The 22004-nt window shown below is 39.5% G+C and overlaps 1 protein-coding gene across 3 annotated transcripts in view; it reads right to left on the bottom strand.

The window, feature by feature from the left end:
• Positions 1 to 265: 265 nt before the first annotated feature.
• prorp (protein only RNase P catalytic subunit) overlaps positions 266 to 22004 on the bottom strand; it is a 64193-nt gene continuing 42454 nt past the window's right edge. For all 3 annotated transcript variants that reach the window (XM_080202813.1, XM_080202811.1, XM_080202814.1), the window contains exons 5-7: positions 8643 to 8791; positions 4451 to 4646; positions 266 to 1653 (exon numbers count right to left, since the gene is read on the bottom strand). In XM_080202813.1, the coding sequence (XP_080058939.1) occupies positions 1522 to 1653; positions 4451 to 4646; positions 8643 to 8791 (477 nt within the window). In that variant the 3' untranslated portion in view covers positions 266 to 1521. The remainder of the gene's footprint in view (positions 1654 to 4450; positions 4647 to 8642; positions 8792 to 22004) is intronic.

Genomic DNA, 22004 nt, shown 5'->3' with positions numbered 1-22004 from the left:
CTGTATTATAGCATTCCATACCTCCGTGACTGTTGCACGTGTATTCAACATATAAAGGGCATCAAACCTCCATACCAGATCATTTATATGACAATTTCACTCAGGTATTATAATTTGAGCACTGGTAATTTTAAGAATTAATAAAGTGCATTATTTGTGTGTACGGGTATTTTTAAGTTTAAACTTTTTGTTCGTCGATAGTAAGATTGGTTTTATTCAATTAATAAAAGCACACAATAGTAAATTTTGAACTCTCAAAACCAAACAAAATCTATTTTACTTTTATTTTCTAAGGAACGTAATATTAGTGACTTTAGTCGTGAAAAAACATAAATGCCATAGAATTTTCAGGATGCTTTGCGCTTTACGGTTTTCAATATTTTGAATGTAATTTTTATCCTGAGGTATGACAATTTAAAGAACATTACACTTGTACTCTCATTTTCTTGTGCTGTAGGGTACTCAGCAGCTATTTCTGATGAAACTTGAAAAATGTTATCTTGTTAGAGGCCTGTGACACAAATCTATTCAAAGAAGCTGCCTGCTTAAATTTTCCATGTCAACCTGATAATCACTATGTCATGATTCTTCAACCAAAAACATTTATCTGAAAGAATCAAACCTTCTTTAAAAAAAGCAAAGCATTTCTTCCATCTCAGCAAAGGATAACAAGAATACTACATTAATTTGAATGTGAACTGGTACAGATCATCAAATCACAAAATCCCTGTGGTGCCAAAGAGATAAATATATTGAATGCTCAATTCAACTATGTAACAAAGATTAAATGCCCAGCACCCCCCAGTGATGCATCGACACATTATGCAGTTATTAGGTTATATAGATAAGTTTTGAATCTTTCTGTGTACTGAGTTAGCTGAACTCAGCTAGGATAGCTTTGCAGGGACTATAGTAAGCCGCTACATGTATTAATTTGATCAATAAAGTTTTTCACAACTTTTTTACGCTGATTAATTACTTGATTGTGTAAGCGATAAAGGCAATGAGATAACTGGGGGAGTCCCATCCGCCACAGGAATCGGAGCAGGTGAAGGGTGAAACCATGGAAATGTCCATTGACCTTGGGCGGAATTTTACAGTTTTGGGGCGTGTGTGGCTGGAAAATCCCGCCCAACATTTTATAAAAAGGAGAGAGTGCTGTCAATCATGATAACGATCCATTAAGCCAAGCTGGATGGTAAATAGGTTTTATTTGGGGATTGTGTTTATTTTGCTTATGATGTCTTCAGATTTTAATGGATTGTTGAAGCTGTCTAGGCTGAGGCAGGAAGAATGGCCATTTGAGGGAAGTAGTAGAGGGCAATCACCACCTGGAAATTCAAGTTGAAATACAAGTCACAGCTCTTTGAAAAAAAGGGGAAAATATATAAGAAAATTGAGAAACAAAATAAAACATTCCAAAATGGCTGAAGAAACACTAAATGTAAAAATAAAGTATGACATTAAGAAAGAAAAACTCAAGAAACAGTTAGCATCAACATTTCTATCCACTGCTTCACTTCAGTTATGTCTTTGAAGACACAACCATTTACGTGGAACTTCATAGGAACACCTCTCCACTCCCTCTTCATCATATGGTATATGCCAAGTATTGCTTGTTGTCTGTACTATAGTGTCATACTTCGGTATGATCTATAGGGAAAGATACATATTAAAAAAAACTGTCAATTCATTATTAACTGATTGTTATAATTAAAAATAAGTTGTTTCTCACATGCAGCAGTATTATTTTAAAGTGAGTAACCAATTTTAACTAATATTTGGAACATTTAAACAATTTACTGAGAACAACACACCACTCGGATGCTTAACTGGACAGCGTTGGGCCTCTCTTGCAATTAAGGACCCTGGGATGGAACTTCCATCTGCTGAAAGCTGATAGTCCAAAGCCAGCAGCTCTACTGAATAACTGTGCGACTGGGGAGGTGGGTACTGCTGTTGACACAACATCCAACCAAGGTCCAAGCTGGTTAATGGGTCCTAGGCCACAGGTGAGTTATAGCAGGAGTGGGTCATGAATAGAGTTTGCAGGGGTAGGGGCAGGAGGGGTAAGTCTTAGTGAACACTGAGTGCCTTTTAACATGGGACCCCCTTGGAACCCGTTACCATTCCCACACAGGCTTGCTTGTCATGCTCTCCGCTTGGGTGAGGCTCATGCCTGCTACGGGGTTAATATAAGTGTGGTAGTGGGATGAAGTCCTTAAGTGGGCATTGGGACATCAACTGCAGGTGAAGCAGGAAGGCACAGCTTCTTGCCATGGACTTAAGTGACTTGGATATGAGGTGGTGGTGTGGTCCTCACCTGCCCATCCATCCACTTGATTAAATGCTGCTCTGATACCAATCTTGCCAGGTGACTGGTAGCGCCCTTACCGATGGGCCAGAAACTCCAGGCTCAAGTCTAACACCAGGACTTGGAAGGAGCGTTCAATGTATTTCAACAGGCTTGTAATCAGCTTGGAAATCCTTCCACCACTTCCTCCCCAAACTATTCCCCAAAGGTGTGAAGATATGCAACAACAACAAGCTCGGAATGGTGTAGGGCATTAAATTCTCTCTTATTGTCAAAGAGGTTTATGGTCTCCTTTTTCTTCCTATTAAAATGTACTCCCTTACACTTATCTACATTGAAGTTAATTTGTCAATTTCTAATCCATCCTCCAAGTTTATTAATGTTTTCCTGAATTTTGCTGTAGTCCTCTTCTGTACTAGCTACAATCTCCAACTGAATGAAATCAACATTTTTAACTTCTATTCCCAGTTCCAAATTTTGAAATGTTCATTTAAATGGTGAACAAGAATGGATACAGTACGGATCCTTGTGTAACACCGCTTATAACTTACTGCCAATCTGAGCAACTACCTTTGAACTGCCCTGTTTTCTGTTTCATATCCAGCTTGCTATCTATTCTGTTCAATGAGGTTATCTCTCATTCTTCTAAACTTGAGAATACATGTCCAATACCTTAATCTCTCCTCATATCCGCCATCCCAGTAATTGGTCTGGTAAACCTTTGTTGCATGGCCAATGCACCTAACCAGCACATTTTTTGGACTGTGAAGGGAAACCAGAGCACCGAGGGGAAAGCCACGCAGACATGGGGAGAATGTGCAAAATGCACACAGCGAGTGACCCAAGACGGGAATTGAACTTGGGTCGCTGGTGCTGAGAGGCAGTAGTGCTAATCACTGTGCCACCTGTGCAGCAAGACTTAATTAGTCCTGTACTCAAATCCTCCCACATTAAAGGCTAATATACAATTTGCCTTCCTGAATGCTTGTTGCATTGCATGCTAGATTTAGATGACTTGTGAACAAGGACACCCAGGTCCCTTTGGACATCAATGTTTCCCTATCTCTCACCATTCAAGAAATCCTCTGTATTTCTGTTTTTCCCAACCAAAGTAGATAACTTCATATTTTCCTATCTGAAAATATTGGCCAGAATTTTCCGGCTGTTTGTGCCCGGCCGCTGCTACAAACGAGGATGGAGAATTTGGTGTTCAGCCAAATCTCCATTCGTTACAGCAGGACTAGAAAATCACGCCATGAATAGCCAGGAAATTCTGTCCATTATATTTGATCCCCACTTTGAAATCATTGATATAGATTGTGAATGGTTGGACCCAAGCACTGACCTCTATGGTCCCCACTAGTCACAGCATGCCAAACTGAGAATGACTTGTTTATTCTTGTCTATTTTCTGTCCATTTACCAATTCTCAATTCATGCCAGTATATTATCCCCAAGCCCATGTGCTCTAACTTTGTTCACTAACCTCTTGTGTGGGATGTAATTAAAGCATTTTGAAAATCCACATGCACCAAATCCACTGGTTTCCCCTTTAAGTATTCTACGAGTTATAAGATTTGGCCTGTTAGGTCCGCACCAACTCTGTTACCCAGGCCCTCTCCCCTGCCCTATCTCCGTAGCCCCGCACATTTTTATTATGGCTAATCCATCTATTCTACACATTTTGGGACAATAAGGGGCAATTTAGCATGGCTAATTTACCTAATCCGCACATCTATGGACTGTGGGAGCACCCGGGGGAAATCCCCACAAACACGGAGAGAATGTTCAAACTCCATACAGACAGACACCCAAGGCTGGGGTTGAACCTGGGTGCCTGGCACTGTGAGGCAGCAGTGCCACCTCACCCCATTAGGTATGAGAAAAGCACCTTGCCAAACTTCGGATTTCAAATCAACTTGGAGAACATACGAGTTTCTTTTCAGAATATACATCACCTTGAAGCATAAAATCTCAATTTATGAAATTTACATCTCTGAACCAAATGTGGTTTCAGTAAATAATTAATGGAAAAATAAGTTACTCTTATCTAAAATCTACACACGAAGTATATTCTATAGAAAAATTACACTCTATTCTTTGTACTATTAAATTTTGTTCAAAGTGTGCCTCTCACTTCAAATTTCATCTTGTACCCTGGATTATAGCTTGACAGCACAAGCTGGTGTCCACGCTGCCACTTGAAGAACAATCTTCGGGTATTCTTGTCAGACAAACAAGCTTTATGATCCCGCATGAGGTCTCTACTGAGGAATTTACAATGATTGCCTGAATGCATAGTAGCATACAACAGAAAAGGATCATCTTCAGAACTAGATCGAAAGAAAGCAGAAAAAACCATGGTTAATTAGCAAATGCAAATATACACACAATTTAGGTTAGGTTGATTAGCCACGCTAAATTTACCCTAGTGTCAGGGGAATTGGCAAGGTAAATATGTGGGATTACTGCAATAGGGTCTGAGTGGAATGGTGGTTAGTGCAGACTCAATGAATGTGCCAAATGGCCTCCTTCTGCATTGTAGGGATTCTATAATTAATCTTGCATGTGCATTTCCTTTATATTAAACTGTAATTAAGACAAAACTTTGGTTGGTTCCTCAATTTCTCAATTTTAGTGAGGTAGAGATAACGGGCAGCCAGCCCGCCCTTGGGCCAACTGACAACCTTGCATAGCTACTTAATGGCCACTTAGTGTCACATCACACCCGTGCTGCTATTTCACCCTCTTTGTTCTGTAATTCTCCACAATACCCTTAACTGAGTAAGTCCTGCCCTGATTCAATCTACCAAAATGCATCATTTTGCATTTATCTGAACTAAACTCCATCTGCCATTCGTCAGTCCACTTGCCCAATTGATCAAAATTCCGTTGCAATCCGAGATAACTTTCTTCACTGTCCATTATGCCACAATCGTGGTGTCATTTGCAAACTTAGTGACCATACCTTCTACATTCTCATCCAAATCATTAATATAAACGACACACAACAGTGGACCATGCACTGATCCCTGAGGCATATTGCTGGGTCACAGGCCTCCAATTTGAAAAACAACCCTCTATAACCACCCCCTGGCTTCTGTCATTGAGCCAACTATGTAGGGTGAATCATGTTGACATGCACAAGATTCCATGAAATGTATTTATGCCAATTGAAGAGGTATTAAAAAAATAGTTGAATTACAAGCATACAGTTCCATGAAAAAAATTGTATGGACATCTCTGAAGTTTGGTTGGATGCTGACAGATATTAGCTACAGTTGAAAGAGTACATGGGATTTGAAGGAATAAATTTGCCACAAAAACCTAGTCAAGACTTGGTAAAGGTGAGTAGTTTCAAACATCTGGGGACAGCAGCGAAAAAATATGAAAGGATGGAAACGGAAATTAAGCAACGGATTAGCGCTGGTTTGAGTACCTGGAAGAAGTGCAGTGGAGCTTTATGTGACAGAAAAGTATCACTGAAATGGAAAGGAAGTCCCTACAAGATAGTTCTGAGACTGGCCTTGTTACAAAGTGCAGAAACTTGGGCAGCATCAGGAAGGGAGAAACGATGACTAACACTAATGAGTTGTGAATGTTGAGATGGATGTGTGGTGTGACAAGAAAAGACTAGATCAGGAAACAGAACATTAGAGTGTTGGTCAAGTTTGTGGAAGCATTGAAGAAAACGGCCAAGAAGACATGAAAGGGTATGGTCATAAGTTGTGGAGAGAGGGCCTATGAATGATATGCTGAGTGATAAAGATAGGATGACTTCTAGGAAGAAGAGGAAGGCCAAAACCAGATGGAAGGATGTTGGTGATTGAAATGCAGCAGGATTGAAAGAAGAATGCGTAACTGATAGGAGATGGAGAAGGGTAATCAACCAATACTGTGGTGACTTGAAGTAAAATGGGAGAAGTGCAAGGGAGGAGGAGGAGGAGGAGGAGGAGGTTGGGTCACAATGAAAAAATATAGTTTTACTTGTAAAAGTAAACATAATGGCAATATAGATTGAAATATTGCTTACTGGGAGCGAGTTAAAATTTTTGGGTATAGTTACATCCAAAACTGATTCATTTCACCAGTCATAGGTCTCTAGAGCGAGAGTTTAAGAATGACTAGGAACTTTAACTGGAATACAAGAAAATCAGAACATAATTCTTTTGCTGGAGGAGATTGCAATTTTCTACCCATTATCTGGTTTGGCAATAGGATGCCAAATCCAGTTGGTGAGAAGACTGAATTATCTATCAGCACTGTTAACAACTGTTTCCGTATTGAGCACGTTAAGGCAGGTTCTAGAGGGAAACATTTATTGGATATTTAAAAAAAAAATTCACATATTTTGATCACTGCTGATAAGACAAGCATTTATTCTTATTTTTGCTCTTGAGAAAGTGATGCTGAACCACTTTCTTGAATATAAGCTAATGGCTCAGGGTCAAATATACTGCTGTGGGTCTGGAATCACATATCAGCCAGGCTGGATAAGGATGGCTGATTTATTCCCTTAAACCATATTCGTGAACCAAATGGGGAGTTTGATGACAATGGTAATTTCATGTTTACCATTATTGACATTAATTTTTTATTCCATATTTCATTTAATTAATTGAATTCAAATGCTCTAGTTGCCCCGCTGGTATTTGAATTCATGTCTCCGGATCATTAGTCTAGACCTCGAGTTTACTAGTTTAACAGCAAACCAATTACGTGACACTGTCAATATTCAATGGCCCTGACGTTGCCGCAATATTAACAATAAGGCTCACCACATGTAAATCTGACAGCAACCTCTGATATCTACACATACGTAGTAAAATGCAGAAATCCAAAAGTTACTGTCAAAGATTTACTCTTCTATGAAGTGGACAGGTTCAGTTTTTGGTGATAGGCCCAGCACTAAAATCACTAATGACATGAACCTGAGATACTTGCTCACTAACTCTGCACTAAAGGCAACAAAACATTTAGGAGTAAGTTTTTAATTGCAAAAGTGATCACTACAGAAATGAACATAAGAGCTGAACAATCTCACTAGCTCTGAAAAGTCATTTTTTAGAAGTGTGGCGTTCATTCCCTCAGAAGAAAATTCATGCTGAGATATTTAAAAATATCTGCAACATGAATGTTTGTCTCTTTCTTCTCTGTAAAATACCATTAGTATTCCCAATTACTATTTCACTTCCTACAAATGATTTTAATGTAATTTCCATTTCCTATTTTTTAACTTCCTGATTTAGACTACTCAGTAAGGATACTTCAGTCTGAATGCTTGAGGAACATAGTTGGTTACTGCCTTGTTTACAGATCCCCTGTATAGGGTTCAGTATTGAAAGAGATGTTAGATGGTTGGAAGTCTCGTTAAAGTCTTTGAGCAATTGTATGCCAGATATCCTTCATCACTGAAAGAAAACTTTGGGTCATGAGTGACACTGAGATAATGTGTGATTTTCATATGGGGTAACATCTAACAAAAGTGAGCACTGATTTGTTAGATTTCTGTGGTCAGACAAGTTAATGTTACTGACGACAATCAAACATTAGTGCCCAATTTCAAGAGAGCAAAACAATAATTTGTGATGTTAGATTTAAGGAAAATTATACCGAGTATGCAGTCAGGTAGAAATAATTGGTTGAAATTGGGTAGCTAAAGCGATGTCAACTGAGCCAAACAGAATCTAGCCACAGATGGAATTTCACAAGGCTGTGTTGAGACAATTGCTGCTCTTTATCTCAGAAACAATTTATAGAAGGGAATAAATGGCACATTGCTTAAATTACCAGAAATGTGCACTGTAATTTAGATCAAAGTTGCTGGCCAACACATCTACAACAAATAAAGCATTATATATTTCCTGTTAGATATCTTTATACCAGAGTATTTATTAAGGTTGACCAATTTGACAGTTACATGGTTAAGATGGGTATAGAGGGATATGGGCCAAATGTGGGCAATTGGAACTGGTTTAGCAGTAAAAACTTGGTGGCATGGACAAGTTGGGCTGAAGGGCCTGTTTCCATGCTGTAAACCTCTATGACTCTACTCCATGAATCAAGAAAGACATCTGGGACTTATATCTGATTGCTTGGTACAAACAATGTTGAATTAATGAAAGAAAATAAACTTATAAGTTGTATGGATGGAAAGGGCCATAGTGTTGAAAATCAACAGCATTAGAAATAGGCTGCATAAAGCTTTGGCTTCTCTGCCATTGCAATTATGCATGCTGCAATTATTCATTTCTTAAAAAAATGGCAACAAAAGCATTTTCTTGAGTTCCCTTGATTACTTACTACATGGAAAATCCTTCTAGACTTACATATCGGCTGTGAAGAAGCAGTCAGCACACTTCTGAATGAGAGCCATGTGACCTTTGTTCCAGCTGGATGTCCCCCGTAGCATGTGTTTGCGTCCAAGGACAAGGAGACGCAGGTTCTGACGTGCAAGGTAAGAAACTACATCAAGAAGCTGTGTTGAAAAAACATGATGCAAATTTTAAAGTTATAGTTTGCCATCTGATAATTTAATGTGTTATGAATCCCCATTACAGATGTAGAATTATATTTTCTTCTTTTGATAATGAAGCAGTTATGAACTGAGCACTGCTGCAATATCACGTAGGAAGTTATGAAACTTGCAAAGGCGGTATTTGGAAAGCACTGAATGTCATGCAGTTATACTGCTAACTGTATCAGTTCATGCTCTTCATCATATAACACTACTCAAATCTTTACCATACAAAATGTTAGTTGATTTTTGGGACAGTGTTTTCCTGGGAGAAAATATAGTTGAACCCCAGTATAGAATGCACTTTTTTGTATGAGTTTTTAATTTTTGTTATTAGCTCTTGTAGAAGACCAATATAACTGCTCCTTCTTACAGGACTTAAGTCAGTGACATATTAGTTTTTAAGTTTATTTATTCTCAGAAGGTGATGATGGATTTTTACCCTGCAGCATAATATTCTATGAGGTTAGATTGGAAATTCCAGAAAATTGACCCAATAGCTTCAAAAGAATAGCAAACTTATCTAAAAAATGCAAGGTGTTCCCATGAAATTGTTGCTGTTACCCCTTTCAGTAGTAGAGATTATATGGGAGCTGCTGTCAAAAAAAACTTTGGTGAGTTCTTGCAATGCATGTATAGAAAGTTTATATTCAGCCATGATATGCTGGCGACAGAGGGGGTGCAGAGGCGCAATAAAGCAAATTGCTCAGTTCTCTGCTGCATGAGCCATTAGCATACTCATCCTCTCCCTACTTTTGTAGTTAGGGTTGGCATAACTGTTCTAGTTAAACTTCTGATCAATTGTGAAAGAGCTGTTGCTAGTGGGGGAAGATGGTTGGAATTTTTATTATTGGTGATAGTGATAGTCACTCCCAGACACTTGTATGATGTAAATGTTATCTGTTAGAAGCCACTTCAAGCCTGTTTGTTATCCAAGACCTGCAGTAACACAGCGTGGAAGTGTTTAGCAACTCATGGTTGTTTTAAGCATCTTCCTAAAACTGTGATGGTATGCAGCAACCAAACAATATTCCTGCTCTGTGGAAATAAATTACCACAAGTCCTTGGCCTCTGGGGTCTTGTGTACTTTTCCATTCTTCACACTGAGATCTGTCACAGAGTTTTCAGTCTCCTTTGCCCTAGTCTCTGAATTCCATTTCCGTTCATCCTCCACCCTCCTTTAAAGTAATTTAAAACCTATTCTTTTGCGTTAATCTTTTTCTAACGCATCTTCCACGCCTTGGCATCCATCACTCTTGTTACTTCGCAATGTCAGATGGGATGTCATGTACATAAATTCAAGTTGTTGCCTTGTGCCAAAGGGCTTGAGAATTCATGTTAATGGACAAACCCTCATATATAGGTAATATAAATGCTGGTCCAGTTTTACTATTCCTAGGAGAGTTAGCAAAGTGTCAGTTATTTTTGTTTTGAGGAGCTATTAGAAATCTTGCAGCCAAAAGCATTGATGGCTATATTAACTTCTTTGTTACTGTCAACTTTGTTTTCAATAAACCTAAAATAGAAACAGGAGCAGACTATTATTTAGCCCCTCAAAATTTTGTTTGATATTCTTTTGAAATGCCCTGGAACATTTCATAATCTTAGAGGTGCTCCTTGTTGTCTTGCTATAAATTTTATGTAATGCTGCACTCCTTTGGATCCCATAAAGAAAGAATCAACTAAGATGCATAACTTCAGACCGCAAGAATATGGGCAATATTTTGAGAGACTTTACCATCAGAATCAAAGTGAGCAATTAATTGAAAAATATCACACTTGTACAGTTGGAGAATTTCCATTCAAATGAAAAGAAAATATAGGAAAATACAATATAGATGTTAATAATCCAGCCACAAAAACTCAAAAGGATTTCACCAAAGTGCTCGGTTTTTCATTATAACTATTATAAAAATGGTTATAATGAAAAATGGACAGGTAATGACTTTGTTTTATTTTAGAAGAATTCTAAACATGAGCCTTGCCTTCTAAGAAGGACCAATAACAACTATTAATGAAATTAATCAGGTGCTGGCTATATGCAATAGGTAGGGATAAAAATCAATTTATGAGCCACAAAACCATGCATTGTTAATATTTAATGGTGAATTGAGAGCCGTCATTAGCTTAAAATTTTTAAGTGTTGTCTTGTGCCCTCTGATTATCAACACCTTCGGCCACTGAAAACAGTTTTCCCTTATCTACTCCATCAAAAAGCCCTCTGAAGTAGAAAATTCCAAAGATCCACAGCTCTCTGTGTAAAGAAATTTCCCCTAATCTTGGTCCTAAGTGGTTTCCCCCTTATTTTGAAATTATGCCCTCTGATTCTAATCTCCCAAACCAAGGGAAACATCTTACCTGAGTAGGTTGCAATGAGATCATCTCTCATTCTTCGAAACTCTAGAGTATACAGGCCCAGTTTGCCCAATCTCCTTTCATAAGACCGTCCTTATCAAGTATATCTGACAATATTAGTGGCCCTAGTTGGAACTGAACTTTGGGCTTTCCTGGTCTACAAAGTTCAGCTAATTTGTTGCTTTAGCTTAAACTTGAAGTTTGTTAAAAATTCTATGCATAATGCATGTCTGATAGTTTGAGATCAACGCTTCAACTTGATCTGACTCCCAATGTGAACATCTGATTTTCATTAAGTTATCAAAATACAATCACACACATTTAGCACAAAGGATTATGTTGCATCATGCATCCAGTGAAATGATATAAAATGCACAACAGACAGAATTCCATTCAGATCAAAAGTCAAAAGGATTTGAAATAAGGTTTGTATCTAGAGATACTAGGGTAAATTTTCACTTGTAAAGTCTGGCAATAAGGTGACAATACAGCAACTCCTCAGTAGCCTTCCTGATGAAGTGGTTATTGACATTTTGAAAGGGTCCTATCACTGAATACTCAGATGCTTCAAGCAGTCCACGCTCCAACCAGATGTGGCTGAAGACGTCCAAAAATATAGTAGGACTGGGAACTCAACTCTCCATGATTACGACTCTCTCCACCTGCTTCCCCCCTCACTTGGTGGCTGGGGCACTGACACTTATTGGGCACTCCACAGCTTTCCAGTTCAAGTAAACAAGGCAACAACCTCAAGATCACAGCCTAATCTCAGCTGGTGGTTACTGCTGGATGGTAGTCCAAAGTCAAAATTTACCCCCCTTCAATTTTCACATATGCGTCATGACATGTTGCAGTTAATGATACATTTAAAGATATTCAGGGGAAAGTACCGTTCTCAGACAGCAAGATACAGAGATGGAAAGTAAACTCTTCACTATGGTGTGAAGTGCAACTAACCATTTGAGAACTAAATCTGTAATAGAAATATAAGTTTGATGAATTTTCCATTTACTTGGGAACATGAATAGTGGGCTGTAAGGCAAAACAATGTAAAACTGATATTTGCCATGAAACCTAACTGGCAAAGATTTATTACTAAATGAAGAGTAATTTACATGGTATTTCCACATCATAACAGGCATTTTTAGATTCAAGAAATGCAACTTAAATTCTTGGCACATACATCACATATTTACTGATCAACCACTGACATCATTTATCAAAAAAGTTTTAAGTGCTCAAGTTTAAACAGCTGCTACCAGAAAGTACACTAATGCATACAGAATAAAAAGCACTTAATCTGTCCCTCATTGCATCTCAAACATGCCTCAAGGCACTTATTACAAGGAATAAGTTTATCACTATTTTAGGAACTGCCCTTTTCCCAACAAGACAAACCTCCCCCAAGTCTTCCCATGCCTCAGCCCTGAACATGCATGTACCTCACTCCCCATTAAATTAATCTTTTCCACTTGTTTTAAAAGGGGAGAAAGGAAGTCTCAGAGAAGAATGAACCATCCTTAACTAACTAAAGAAGTTAAGGATGGCATCAATTGGTAAAAAGAGGCATATAATTCTGCAGAAATTAGTGGCAAGCCAGAAGATTGAGACAATTTTAGAAATTTGCAAAAGATGACTAAAAGGAGGAAAATTAGAATATAGGAGCAAATCAGCAAGAAATATAAAAATAGAAAGCAACAGCTTTTACCAGTTTATAAAAAGGAAGAGAGTAATCAAAATAAATGTTGATACCTTAGATGGAAACTGAGAAAAAAAGTGGGAGAACAAGGAAATGGCAGAGACTTTGATATTGATTTTATTTTAATGGTTGAAAAGACTAAAGTATCCCAATAATAGTAGAAAGTCAAGGGGCAAAGAAGAAGGAAGAATTTAAAATAATCAACAGGAGTAGAGAAAAAGAAAATGGAAAGCTAATGAGACTAAGGGCTGACATATCCCACGGACCCAACAGCCTGCATCCTAGAGTCTTAAGTAAGTGGCTATGGAGATAATGGGTGGGATTTCTGGCCATGTTTGCCCCAAGATCAGAAAATGCTGCCCGATGTCAACAGACCTTTACATGGTCCTGTCTCGCCCGCTAAGATTCCCGTGGCAGGCGAGATGGGAAAATTCCACCCAATGTCTGCTTTGGTTATAATCTTCAAAAATTCCCTAGATTCCGCAAAGATCCCAGAGAATTAGAAAATAGCAACTGCAAAGCTCCTATTCAAGAAAAGAGACAGAAGATAGGAAACTACAGGCCAGTTAGCCTAACATCTATCATTGGCAAAATGGAATCCATTATTTAGGTAGGAGCAAAACATTTAGAAAATCATAATAAAACCCTATGTTGACTCTGCTGCTTGTCTGGATGGTAAACAATGTTTGGCAAATTAGAGTAAACTAATTGGCCAGCTCTGGCTGGACCATTTAAAACACTATTAAGTCTTATTCTTGTCCACTAAAACTGCTTACTAAAATTCCCAGGATCATCTTGGAATGCACAGCCCACCAATGGCTTATTTCCTTGACTTTAGACCACCTTTGCAAAGCCATCGCCCCTTCATTTTCACCTTCAACAATAAGGATTGCTGTTGTTAAGATTGAGACAATCTGATCAGCTGACTCTGCCATGTCCCTCCCTTCACTAGGCCTCCTGGTCAACCTTCCTTCAATGATCCTCCTTGCCCTGGCAATGAACTTACATCTTTCTCTAGTTTTTCTCTAATGGCCTCACTGAGCTTATTCTGTTCATGACATTTCCTTTTTTTTATGACTCAATTCCCTGCTGATCACAGGACTCTGCCTTTTACCCCACCATCTCCACCAATGCTGCAAACCATAATCTCTCTTCAGGTATTGTCCCTTTCTACTTCAAGTCTGCTCTAAACCAACTGTTTGCAATCTTTCAAATTAGATCATATCTAATCCCAGGATAAGCTCCCGACTTCATGTCATCACTAAGACCATCTATTCCCACCTTCATAACATCGTTCGACTTCACTAGTGCCAGCTGATCTGCCGCTGAAATCCTTATCTATGCCTTTATAACCTCTAGGTGCACCTATTCCAATGCAGTCTTGGTTGGTCTTCTACATTCTATCATCCCTTTTGAACTTGAGGTCATCCAAAACTCTGTTGCTCCTGTCTTAATTCACAGCAAATCCCATTTCACTGCCTCTCTTGTGCTTGCTGACCTTCACTGGCTCCCAGTCAAGAAATGTCTTCATTTTAAAATCCTCATGCTTGCTTTCAAATTTCTTCGTGGTCTTGTCCTGCCCTATGTCTACAGTCTCCTCTAACCGCAGAATCCCCTGAGATTTTTATGCTCCTTTAATTTTGGCCTCTTGTGCATTCCCAATTATTAATGATCCACCACTGGTGTCCATGCCTTCGGTTAACCAGGCCCAAAGTTCTGCAATTCCCTCCCTGTACCTCTACACCTCTCTACCTTGATTTTTCTCCTTTAAGACACTTTTAAAATCGTGGCTGGTGTTAATACTGGACAAGTCAGATTCCAGAGTGAAATCTGGCTTGATAGATCCTAATTTATTTAAGAAACTATGGAGGAAAGTTACTGAATAAACTCACAGGAGTTTGCTGCTGAACTTTTAACACAAAGAATAATATATCTATTAAACAAGAAAAATGTTTAACCATATTACATCAAACAGAAAGGTTGGAAAGATGTCGATACAAACATGAGAAGATGCTTCAAATTCACACTACTCCTTTACCTCAACAACATCTTTAGAAACATATAAATCGGTGAAGAGTTACCAGTATCTTGACACAAGGGCTCCTATGTGGACCGACAGTTGCACATTGTGCTGCTCTGCTTCTTTGAGGATTTAACAGGGAAGATAAAGGGGAATGAGTACATGTAGCATGCTTGTATTTCTAAAAGGCCTTTGATAAGGTGCCAAACTACAAGTAAAAAGATAAGAATTCGTGGTTTGGGAGTAATACATTAGCATGGGTAGAGGATTGTCTAATTAATAGGAAACAAAGATTTTGGCTAAATGGCTCATTCTCACCTTGGCAGGCTGTAACTACCAGAGTACCAAAGGAATTTGTACTTAGGCCTCAAATATTTATATTAATGACTAGAATGAGGGAACAGTGTGTAAATTTGCTGCCAATACCAGGTTGAATTTTGTGAGGGAATGACAAGGAGGATTGATGAAAATAACATATATACAGATCTTGGCAAGGTTTTTCACAAAGTCCCACACAGCAGACAAGTCAAAAAAGTAAAAATCCATGTGATCTGAAGGGATAGTATGAAGTTGAATTGGCTTATGGTAGGAAGCAAAGGGTACACAAGAAATAGGTACAGGAATAGGTCATTTGGCTTGTCAAACGTTCTCCACTCATTGCAGTCATGGCTGATCTTGGATATCAACTCCAATCCCTGCCTGCTCTCATATCTTTTGATTCCAAGAGACCAAATAGCTGTCTCTCACAGCCTTAAATATAATCAAAGGATCATCAACAACCTTCTGGGTTCGAGAATGCCAGTGATTTACAATCCTTTGAGTAATTTTTCCTAATCTTGGTCTCAAATTGTCAGCCTCTTTTCCTGAGACTATGCCCTCATTTTCATTCCCTGGCCACATCTATCCTATTAGCCTCTTCAGAATCTTGAATTATTCAATGAGATCGTCTTTCATTCTTCTCACCTCTGGATAATATAGGCCCAAGTTACTGAACATTTCATAACAGGACAAGCCCCTCATCTCAGGGATCAATTTAGTAAACTGCTGTACCATCTCCAATGCAAGTATACCCTTCTGTAAATATTGAAATAGTGCCAACTTCTCCAAATTCTCATAAATCTTTTCTTGCCAACTCCTTCACATCTTCCCTAAAGTGTGATGGCCAGAAATGGACACAGTACTCCAGCTGCGGCTGAACTAGTGCTTTACACAATTTCAAAGAAATCAGTTTGCTGTTGCATCGGTGCTCCTATTAACAAAGGCTAGGATACTATGTACTTTATTAATGCTCTCTTAACTCATCCTGCCATGATCAATGACGTATTCACTTCTATATCCCACTTTTTTGTACCCCTTTAGATTTATACCCTTTATTTTCTATTGTCTCTCCAAACTTATTCCTAGCAAAATGAATCAATTCACATTTTTCCACATTGAACTTCATCTACTACCTATCTGCCCACTCCACCAACTTGGCCATGTTCTTTTGAAGTTCTACACTTATCCTGCTCACGGTTCACAATGCTTCCCAGTTTCGTATCATTCACAAATTTTGAAACTGTGCCCTGTTGACTAAGGTCCAGGTCATCAATATATATTAGGAAGAGCAAGGGTTTCAACACTGGCCTGAAGACCTCTGCTACAAACCTTCCTCCAGCCTGAACAATGTCCATTAACCACTACTCGTTGTTCTACTCAGCTAATTTCATATCTATGTTGCTATTGTCTCTTTTATTCCATGAGCTATAACTTTGCTCACAAGCCTGTCGTGTGGTACTATATCAAATGCCTTCTGGAAGTCCATGAATACCACTTGAACAGCATTGCTCTCAGCAACCTTTCTGTTATTTCTACAAAAAGCTCCAGCAAGTTAATTAAACATGATTTTCCCTCAAGAAATCCACGCTTGTTTCCTTTAATTAACCTGCATTTTCTCCTGAATGGAGGCCATCCCACTGGCTGGCCATATTTTAACAGTTGACGTCCTACAAGATCGGCTGCCCACGGCTGGGAGCTGTCAAAGAAGAGGGTCAGCAGCACCATTACGAGCCTCAAGCAAGAGTGCAGCAGAAAGTGAAACTAAGAAAAGACGCTGCTATTAGGATTTCTGGAAGGAGTGGATCACAGTACAGCAGCCGGGCATGGGGGTGTGTGGTGGGGGGGGAGGCAGTTAAAGTATGCCAATGTGGAACCTGTATTACCACATGAAGAATGCACAGCTGAGACATGTTAGGAGCAACTCAATAATGACAGAGGCAATCTGGAGCCTTCACTATAATTGCACATTCACGTAAGATTAATTCTGGTGTGTTTCAATCATCAAACTCCCTGTAATAACCCATTGGACCAATTGGGATAATTCCCCAACGTGATAATGACTCTAAGAATAAGTGGGCATCTGGACAAACAGGAGAAGCTTCTTGCAACTGCTAGGTTTACAGATGGGAACTCCCAGGCCTCCCTGAAAGAATCTCAACCCCTCATGCAGCATTTGTATTGTTGTAATCCAGAGGGTGTAGTCATAGAGTCCACTCAATGAGTAATATATCACCTCAAATAAATGTGTGATATTCAAGCATTTGGTCAAATCCATCTCACAGCAGTAGGTCTGCTAACTTGGGGATACAGTAGGGGTTGGGGAAGGGGAGTATTCTGTGACACACTGGGTTATTGTGATGGCCAGGATTATATTGATTAATAGATACCTAGACTGTAACCTACTAGCATTAGCCATGCTGGGGGTGCACCAGCAAGATGAGGGTGCAATGGAGCCTGTAAGCTGACATCAGGCAGGCCTAGTGACACCCACATCCTCTGAAAAAATAAAAAGAGACATAGCAGTTGGAAGCTTTCCCACTCCAATTTGAAAGCTTTGCCTCCTCTAGTTCATTCCCAAAGGGTTGGTAAAATTGTTTTGCTGAGTCTAGTTTTCCCCCTACATCCTCACCTTCATTTGACATCCTCCTGTTTTGCATTTTCCTTTTTCAATGAATAGCATCTCAGAATCTCCAGCTTGCAGAAAGAGGTCATTTGGCCCATCGAGTTTACACTGACTTTCTGACAGAGCCCTCTCTCCATATCAGGCCCTATAAGAACATAAGAACATAAGAAATAGGAGCAGGAGTAGGCCATCCAGCCCTTCGAGCCTGCCCCGCCATTCAATAAGATCATGGCTGATATGTCGCTGCTCAGTTCCATTATCCCCATAATCCCACATATTTACCCCGCTAACCTATACATTTTGGGACACTAACCAGCAATTTAGCATGGCCAATTCACCTAACAAAGAACAACACAGCCCAGGAAAAGGCCCTTCATCCCACCAGATCTGTGAAGACACAGATGCCTCTCTAATCTAATATTTTCTTGCCTCTATGTGGTCCATATCCCTCTATTCCCTGCTTATTCATGTATCTATCCAGATGCCTATTGAATCTTGTTGGAGAATCTGCTTCCACTACATCCTCCGGCAGCATGCTCCAGACATTCACCACCCTCTATGTGAAAAGCTTGCCCTTTACATCTCTTTTAAACTTTCCCTCTCTCACTTTCAACCTATGCTCCTGAGTAATCTGCATATCTTTGAACTGTAAGAGGAATCCAGAGTACTCGGAGGAAACACACGCATACAGGGGGAGAATGTGAAAACTTCATACAGTCACCCAAGGCTAGAATCAAACACCATCCCTGGTGCTATGAGGCAACAGTGCTAACCACCGTGCCACCTCTTCTAAGTAGTTCCTTGAAACAAACCTCCTTTATCAAGCTTATAGTTACCTCTATTAATATTTCCTTCTTTGCTTCGGAATCTATTTTTATTTTGATGACAAATATGTGAAGCATCTTGGAATATTTTTCTATTTAATATCACTGTTATTATTGTAGTCTATACAGAGCTGGCAGCCATTTTGCATACAGCAAGGTCCTACCGCAGTGGTGGGAGGAATTTGGCCATGTAGCGTTATTTCTAGCCTATGCAGCTCACATGGATTTCTTCAATTACATCAATGAAGAACGCCATGTGTGCTGTGCTGGAAGTTGTCAGCCCATGGGGTTGCCAGCCCCCACGAGAATTCGACACAAGTATGCAAATTAATTTCTTCCTGACGAATGACATAAACGACTAATTCATTTAGTTCTTTTTGGTTTCATAGATTGAAAAAAGACTGCAGGGCAGGACACTAAGGAAATTCTCTGTTTGTCTGAAAGATGAGAAGATTAGGAAAGGTTTAATAAACAACAAAGAATGACTAAGAAAGTGATAAAGAAAGGAAAGATAGAGTATAAAACTAAACTAGCTCTAAATATAAAAAATGATAGTAAAAGGTTTTACAAATATATAAAGAAGAGAGTGGCTAGAGTGGATGTTGGATCCTTGGAGGACGAGAGGGGGGATTTAATGGTGGGAAGCGAGGAAATGGCCGAGACTTTAAATAAGTTTTTTGTGTCGGTCTTCACGGTGGAGGACACAAATAGCTTACCGAAAATTAAAGATAGAGGGTTGGTAGGAGATGAGGTCCTTAATACAATTATTGTTACTAAAGAGGTAGTGCTTGATAGATGAATGGGACTGAAGGTAGACAAGTCCCCGGGACCGGATGGAATGCATCCCAGGGTACTGAAGGAAATGGCAGAAATAATAGCAAAATTCGCTGGACTCTGGGGAAGTGCCTGCAGATTGGAAAACATCTACTGTTACGCCGCTGTTTAAAAAAGGTAGCAGACAAAAGGCGGGTAACTACAGGCCGGTTAGCTTAATGTCCGTAGTTGGGAAAATGCTAGAATCCACCATTGAAGAAGAAATAGCAGGACACCTAGAAAAGAACGGTTCGATCAAGCAGAAGCAGCATGGATTCATGAAGGGGAAGTCATGTTTGACGAATTTACTGTATTTTTGTGAAGATGTGACTAGTGCAGCAGACAGAGGGGAACCAGTGGACATGGTGTTTTTAGATTTCCGGACGGAGTTCGATAAGGTGCCTCACAAAAGGTTGCTGCAGAAGGTTAGGTGTTAGTGTGGATTGAGGATTGGCTATCTAACGGGAAGCAGAGAGTTGGAATAATTGGGTGCTTTTCAGGTTGGTAGTTGTGGCTAGTGGCGTGCCACAGGGATTGGTGCTGGGGCCTCAACTGTTTACCATATACATAGACGATCTGGAGGAAGGGCTGAGTGTAGGGCAACAAAGTTTGCTGATGACACGAAGATGAGTGGAAAAGCAAATCGCGTGGAGGACGCGGAAAGTCTGCAGAGAAACTTGGATAGGCTGAGCGAGTGGGCGAGGACCTGGCAGATGGGAGTATAACGTTGGCAAATGTGAGGTTATCCACTTTGGAAGAAATAATAGTAGGATGGAATATTATTTAAATGGTGAAAAGTTGTAGCATGCTACTGTGCAGAGGGACCTAGGGGTCCTTACACATGAATCACAAAAACTCAGTCTGCAGGTGATCGAGAAGGCAAATGGAATGTTGGCCTTTATCGCGAGGGGGATAGAATATAAAAGCAGGGAGGTCTTGCTGCAACTGTACAAGGCACTGGTGAGGCCGCAACTGAAGTACTGTATGCAATTTTGGTCCCCTTATTTGCGAAAGGATATATTGGCCTTGGAGGGAGTACAAAGAAGGCTCACCAGGCTGATACTGGAGATGAGGGGGTTAGCTTATGAGGAGAGATTGAGTAGATTGGGCCTGTACTCGTTGGAGTTTAGAAAGCTGAGGGGGGATCTTATAGAGACTTACAAGATAATGAAGGGCTAAATAGGGTAGAGGTAGAGAGATTCTTTCCACTTGGAAGGGAAACCAGAACTAGAGGGCACAGCCTCAAAATAAGGGGGGGGGAACGCAGTTTAGAACAGAGTTGAGGAGGGACTTCTTCTCTCAGAGGGTGGTGAATCTCTGGACTTCTCTGCCCATTGAAGTGGTGGAGACTACCTCATTGAATATGTTTAAGTCATGGGTAGATAGATTTCTGATCAGTAAGGGAATTAAGGATTGTGGGGAGCAGGCGGGTAAGTGCAACTGATCCACTTCAGATCAGCCATGATCTTATTGAATGGCAGGGCAGGCTCAAAGGGCTAGATGGCCTACTCCTGCTCCTATTTCTTATGTTCTTAAGATGCCATGGGTTCTTTAATGTTGCTGAAAGCAGTGATATAGGCACTTCAACATCTCAACTAAAAACATTTTACTCCAACATAATTGTGCTAAACTATCAACCCAAGCTATGTGGAATGGGCCTTATTCAAATTTCTTGATTCAGAGGATGCTTATTAACATAAAATAAAGTCTCTCGTTTCGGTTTTGTGTAAAGCATTACATCTTCAAATAAGGATTATGGTTGTATCTTGAAGCTGAAAGCCAAATAAGTAGTTCTAAAGATTTCCAAACAACAATGTTAATTTCAGCTTCAAATTCATCAATTTCCATGCAGATATAACAGCCCACTTTGTTGAGCAATTTGTGTCAGTTTTGGAAACTTTTGACTATTATTCAATTGTGTAATCGCTGCACCACATACTCAAATTTGCATGTTCCAGCTTTAGCCAGTAAGCACCTTAGCTTCAAGTATGTAGAGCACATGACTGATTAAAAATTCAGAAGTTGCAAATAAGTTCCAAGTAAAATGAATGGGGGCGTTTGGGGAAAACACGACAAACTCTGTCCAAATATTGACATGAAACATCCAAATGCAGTTTGTCTGTAACCACGTGAATAAGAAACTCCCAGTTAAAGTTGTGCAATCACATCTGGGAAAACCCAGCCATATAATTTTCCATGTGAGATTTATGCCCTTGTTATCAGTATAACATTACCCTATCACATGATTAAGGTGCATTGAAGTTACATGAATGTACTGCATGAAAGTGCAAAATCGTTCCCTGATCAGCAAACAGACATATCCTCAGTAAAAAATACCCTTTTTCCTTACACCTAACAATTACGCAAATGTGAAAGGAATCAAATTGTTGTGGATTAGCCATAAATAATTTAAGCCATAGAAAAAATTTGAAAGAGTAGCACAGTTAAAAAAAGGGGCAAAAGGACTACACATCCCTTCACCACGGAAGCTGAAGCTGTTGCTATAATAAGGTAGCTTTTAT

Source organism: Carcharhinus amblyrhynchos, chromosome 14 (assembly GCF_965287045.1).
Source record: "Carcharhinus amblyrhynchos chromosome 14, sCarAmb.v2.hapA, whole genome shotgun sequence".
NCBI classification, from domain to species: Eukaryota; Metazoa; Chordata; class Chondrichthyes; order Carcharhiniformes; family Carcharhinidae; genus Carcharhinus; species Carcharhinus amblyrhynchos.
This window is presented reverse-complemented; position numbering and strand designations above follow the sequence as displayed.